Source organism: Larus michahellis, chromosome 1 (assembly GCF_964199755.1).
Source record: "Larus michahellis chromosome 1, bLarMic1.1, whole genome shotgun sequence".
Taxonomy (NCBI): domain Eukaryota; kingdom Metazoa; phylum Chordata; class Aves; order Charadriiformes; family Laridae; genus Larus; species Larus michahellis.
The window spans coordinates 162,965,338-162,971,337 of NC_133896.1; the positions used below are offsets into that span (position 1 = coordinate 162,965,338).

Genomic DNA, 6,000 nt, shown 5'->3' on the forward strand with positions numbered 1-6,000 from the left:
GAAGAGTGAACTTAAATTATTTGACATCTCAGTGGTAACATGGCTTCAATACTCCAGCTACAAAAGGTGACAAGTACAAAAAATTGTTTTTTAAAAAATGTTTAATCACTTAACAGTCGCATGTTTGAACTGCTGCATGAAGTGCTACACAAAAGCTAAATATTGTTAGCAGTCTCTTGGGTTTGTTTATCCTGTCAGCACCCCTTTCGACCAAAGCAGTGACAAAACTTGCAGCCACTGCTCGTGACATTAACAGGAACATAATCGTGGAGTTTGTAGCAGAATATTAAAATTGAAGGAGCTTTCCGTTTCACTATATACAATCACCCCAGCAAGAACAGCAAGCATACTGAAATCCCACCACCAATCAGAAAATTCACGTTTGGGTCAGCAAAGCACTGAAATGATCGGCGGACCCCGATATTTCTTAGGTAACTGGACTTAATACTGCTAACTACAGAGTCTATAAATCACTTTCTCCACAAAATTTTAAAGTCATAAGTGCCAAATACAAATACTTTTTCTCATAATCCCATCCTTGATCTTTTCGTGTTATTATTGGACCTCTTATTCTTAGCTACATTGTTGCTAAAATAAGTTGCTCTTTTTTCCTAGAAAATTTGCCAAACCCACTGCTGGAATGCATTTGTATTGTCCTCTTACTAGGAGAATTCCTGTAGCATTCCCATTGACCTAATTCCCATTGACCTAATTGCAGTTTTTGGCCTGAAAAGATGACACGTTTGTGTGAATCTGGTAAAGCTGTTGAAACAGGGATACTAGAAATGAAGTACCCTTCTGGCCTCTTTCATCAAGCTCCAGGCTGAATCCCCTTAGGAATGTGATGGCATTTCTTCGCCCTGCTTTTTTCTAAAATCCTATTCTAAGCTGCTTAAAAAAAAAAAAAAAGAAAAAGTCCAAAATCTGACTGAAATAGCCCAGAAACTTAAGTAAAGACAGCTGGAAAGATGAAAGAGTGATAATGTTTAGATGCAAACCAAGCGGCATGTTCCAACAACTGGCAGGGACTAAATTCTGTCCCAGAAATGTATGTAATTTCATCTGACATTAAAGAATACAGTGTCAGTGGGGAAATCTCTGAAACCACAATACAATTACGTTGTTACGCGTCTCTATTTGGAAAGCATTATCATTACTTAGAGAAAAACAGAGTTTTCATATTTATACATCCTCAGCGTGGGACCTGTTACAGCAAACCATCTTTCTCATAGTAAGAGAAGAAAAAAAAAAATTATAGGAGAAAATTGATTGTTCAGAGATAGTTTAAAGCCTTGGTAGATATCACATGCCTATCACTAGGCAAGCAGTTCAAATGCAGCAATATTATATGAAAAACGCAAGCAATATTGTGTCCTGTATTAGATTGAAAACACAGTTTGCAGAGCCTCCAACTCAACGCAGCTCCTGCTTTTGCCCCTGCTGCAGATGAAGCTTGTTCTGGGCACAGCTTTTTTATGGCAGAGATGGTGCCTTTGACTTGCACATTTAAATCTGGTGAAATTCTTGGATGTGCCCACAATCCTGGTTAGAATGATGGTTCAGGGACACATACATAACCCTGTCTCTACTACATCAGCGTGCTGTGTTCCCAACATGTTTCTCGTTATAATATATACTCTGAATTTTCTAAGCTCTTGTCACCACAGTGGCTTCCTTACCTGCGCAGATCTTCCCGTCGTAGGTCTCGCACACCCAGTCGTGGCACTCGCAGAGAGGACCATAGTATTTGCCGGACTCGGTCACTTGGCAAATGCAGACTCCACACTCGCATCTGCCCCTGTCACTGCACAGCTTCCCCCCTGGGACACGGCACCTGAGCTCCGATTCGGTCTGGGACAGCTGGCACAAAGAAGAACTACCCAAACCGCTCCTGTGGAGGACAGCAAACAGAACAAGCCACAGTCAAAGCCAGGGGCTGCAGATCAAAGACGATGAGTTTCACATGGGAAACTACCCTCTGCCATGGCTTCAGCCGATCCCCAGAATATTGTTTCTAATGCCACTGCTGTAAAATCACCCAGTTTTCTTCTCTTTCATCAGAAATCTCATTCCTACCTGTGGGAATGCTTATACTGCATTTTACTTACCTTGTTAACTGCATTAGGCGCATCTTCTTTTTCATTATGTGTATCTGGTATATACACATACTATACATGTATAGTTTGATTATCTATCATGAAACATTTTGAATTGAATTTTTCCAAAAGGTGTAGAAAAGACATATACATCCAAACATCTAGGTAGCATAACAGGAATATATGATACCAAAAAGCAAGCCCATGGTTCATTCTAATAAAATACACTTGCCGAAGTAATCCTTCTGGTTGTCAGATATATAGGATCCATGCTTTCATCAGAAAAGGAAACCAAAGTAACCACTGCTTTCCATGCAATAGTGTAGTTTATGGCTGTGGTTTTTAGTAAAGTCAGCAGAATCCGGATGCTAGATCTGAAGATTTGCAGCTCTGCCATGCAATTGCACCATGTGCTGCAGCGCACAGAGATCAGGACTTTCAGGACATACAGAGGGAAAACCACACTTTGCTTCATCAGGAGCTGCATTGTAGGAAAAGAGAACAAAGGACTGGCCAAGCCAAAAATAACTGTTCGCAAGGCTAGGGAATACTGAGGATTCAGGTGACCAGTACCTGTGCTTCTCAGACACAAGATTTTGGAGGCTCTGGAGCTGCTGACTCTAAGAGCAGGCGAGTGCTGGCCCTGCTGGAGAGGAAGAGCCAAGGGCAGTCTGCCTCGCTGCGCCGAAGAGCAGGAGCACACTGGGGTTTGTGGTTAGGCACCTACCTAGGTTAGGCACCTACCAAATTTAGAGATTTGGATGTCATCACTACCCAGCTCTTTCCCTTTCCCTGCTTTAAAAGCCTGCCTCTCAGGCGTGAAATACACCACAGCAAATGACCCCCCGCAGTTGGCATGCCACCGACCAGCAACCTGGAGTGCTTCCCTCGGTGTCACTTTTAAGCAGGCGGAAGAAGAGCTCGCAAACTGCTCCACCGCTCCCTGCGCAACCCCAGCCTCCGCGCTCCCAACACCTCATAAATCAGTCACAACCACCCCGGGGGGGAGGCTTCAGAGCCGCACTTACCGCAGGGCCGGGGGGCCGGCCGGCGGCGCGGGGTGACCAGCTGGCAGTGAGGTGACCAGCAGCAGCACCACCAGCCCCGGCAGCCCCTGCACATACATGGTGCGAACCGGGCTACGCCGCATCTGGAGCGCGCTCTGGGCAGACGGGACGGCCGGACAGACGGGCCAGGCGTGCGGAGAGCTGCAAGCTGGACCAGCCCAGCTCCAGGGCTGCTCCCCCCGTGGCTCTGATTAGCTGCCTGGGAGCGGGATTTGGGCAGCGCGCTGGGAGGGAGGCCGGTGCCAAACCCCAGAGTTTACAGTCTAGGCAGGGAAGTAATTAGAAACAGTCGTGCAGCCAGATGGTTTATTTTGATGTTTTAAAAGTGGCCCGTTCGCAGATGTGAACGAACCGTCTCACTCTCAAAGCGCAGGCACCGTAAATATTTGAGGTATGTGTATCCCCCCGTCCTTTGATGGATGGCTGTTTGGGGATAAGATGTGTATCGTGGTGGGGGAAACGCGCACGGCTGAGGAGACAGGACCAGTGCTCCCCAGCTGCAGCATCCCTGCCGGGAATCTGGAGAACCTCCCTCCCACCTCCCACCCCACGTCCCTCCCTCCCTCCCCTCCTTTCCCCAGGGTCACCTGCTCACACCACAGCACTCTGCGACACCGCCGGCTGCCAACCTACACCAGCCAGCGGGACTGCAAATTAAAAAATACTATGAGTTATGTCCTGGTTCGAGGTAAAACCGAGCCAATTTTCTGTTCAGTAATTTTACTTTTTAGCTAAGCCTCTTCTAACTAACTGAACTCTCTGAAATTAACAGCATATTGTAGAGACACTGTTCGCTCTCAGAGAGATAAGACTCAATTATTTATAATTATGCCAAGGAATAGTATGCAGAGAGGCTCTTGCTTATACTTATTGCTATAACAGCCAAGGCCAGCTCACTTCATTATTTGCCCCGTTGGAGGGTCAGAAACAGAAAAGCGTAGAGGGGTCGCACCTGCGGTGAGTAGCGGACAGGACAGGTGACCCAAAACTGACCAACAGGGTATTCCATCCCATCTGCATCATGCTCAGTATAAAAGCTGAGGGATCTAAGGGTCAGCTCTTTTTCTTCAATGGCTGGTGTCTGAGGAGGAATCTGTTCATCTGCCTTTGGTCCTGATCCATGTGTTCCTGACTCCAGACCCAGAATCCAGTTCCCATCCATTGCTAAGTCCAGTCTGGGACTTTCCCAGTGCCTGGCGGTGACATGATCGTCATCCTGGGAGCTTGACACAGTTTTGTATATATTGTATATATTTCATCATTTTCCTTTTTATTATTTTATTGTTAATATTTCATTAAATTAGTTTAGTTTCTTCTAAACTCCTAAGTCTCCTTTTCTCTCTCCCTCCTCTCCTTGGAGAGAGAAGTGGGGGAGAGCATCTGTCATTTGTTTCAGTGGCCGGTCCGGCCCAAACCACAACAGTTAGCCGCTCCCTAGTGCCTCGTTAAAGCACATAGTACAATACCTCACCTGAGCAATGGGAGGCTTTGGAAGTGCTTTAAAACTAAGCTAAAATGAGGGCTAGTCTCTCTAAATAAGTGAAACTTGACAGGAATGGCCACATGCATGTCTTTATGCTAAGGAAAAGCTGCAACACTTTTTGACCCCCCAGGTTGTCCTGGGAAATTGCTGATTGTCCAGTACCTCCCTGGGATGGAAAACTCTTAAAGAACCAAAGTGCCACCACAAAAGACGGTAGGATATGGGTGTCCTAGTCTACACACACACATGTGCATTTTTAAAGCAGGCAGCTGGCAGAAAAAACTTTCACTGCTTCCAGAGCCTATACTGGAGATTAAAGCCCTCTGTAGATTCCTCAAAATGAATAACTCTTGTTTTATTTTCATATTAAATATCTGGTATACCACAGATTATACTGTTCTAGATAACGTTTTAAGATTTGGTTAAAACTCCTTTGACTCAGATGGTGCCTTACCCAACAGTGTAATTAGCTGGCTTACATTTAACATAGTGAGCACAAGGGTACAATTCCCAGGATTCCTGCTAACAGAACTAGTTCTGCTAGTGGTCTTCCTGAAAAAATTAACTACATCAAACATTTAACTGCTGGTTTTGCAGATGCAAAAAGAACCTCTAAAGTCCAGGTTGGGGCCCACAAAACCCAGTTTTCAGTCAGGTACCCATTCAATTGAAATATAAACTTTAACTGAATGACAAAAGAAGAGATTGGACAAAATCTGTTCTAGCACATCTGTAAAGAGACAATCTTATTCCCTGAAGATATACAGGTTAAAACCCAACATGATTCCAATGGTCTATTAAAACATAAAACTTTTGTCTTATTTTAATAGGTCACCTTGAAGTTGTGAAGTGTAAAAATTTGCTCTCTACTTGTAGTGTGCTATCCTCTACATGGCACATTATTTTGCCCTAAAACATGAACAAGGAAAATTATGGGAAAAGAATCTCAAACCCCTATATATAGCTGTTGCACACTGTATACTAAATTTTTAACAGTTTTGCTGCCCTTGATAGTATATTTCACATTGCAAATATGTTACAGAATATTGTCATGCAATGCAGCCAGTAAAAATCCTGTATTAAATTCTGTTGGCTTCAGTCTTGTGAATGTTTACAGTTGTGCTAACCTTATGCATTTGACTGATGGATCTAGTGGAAAGCTAAGTAATATTGGCAGGCCTTTATTTTTGACAGTCCTTGAATTTTGAAGTCCATGCTTAATGCAGCACTACATGTTCTATCTTTGTGACAGTTTTTCAAACTCATTTGTAGTGCTACAATAAAAAAAAATAAAAATTAAACCCCCTTAGATTCAAAAAAGGAACACTTTTAAGAACGATATGGTTGTCAGGAA

The 6,000-nt window shown here is 44.0% G+C and overlaps 1 protein-coding gene across 1 annotated transcript in view; it reads right to left on the minus strand.

The window, feature by feature from the left end:
* ITGBL1 (integrin subunit beta like 1) overlaps nt 1-3,345 on the minus strand; it is a 154,416-nt gene extending 151,071 nt beyond the window's left edge. Inside the window, exons 1-2 of the mRNA XM_074562067.1 lie at nt 3,125-3,345; nt 1,680-1,891 (exon numbers count right to left, since the gene is read on the minus strand). Coding sequence (XP_074418168.1) covers nt 1,680-1,891; nt 3,125-3,246 — 334 coding nt within the window. The 5' untranslated portion in view covers nt 3,247-3,345. The remainder of the gene's footprint in view (nt 1-1,679; nt 1,892-3,124) is intronic.
* Between the last annotated feature and the right edge of the window lie 2,655 nt (nt 3,346-6,000).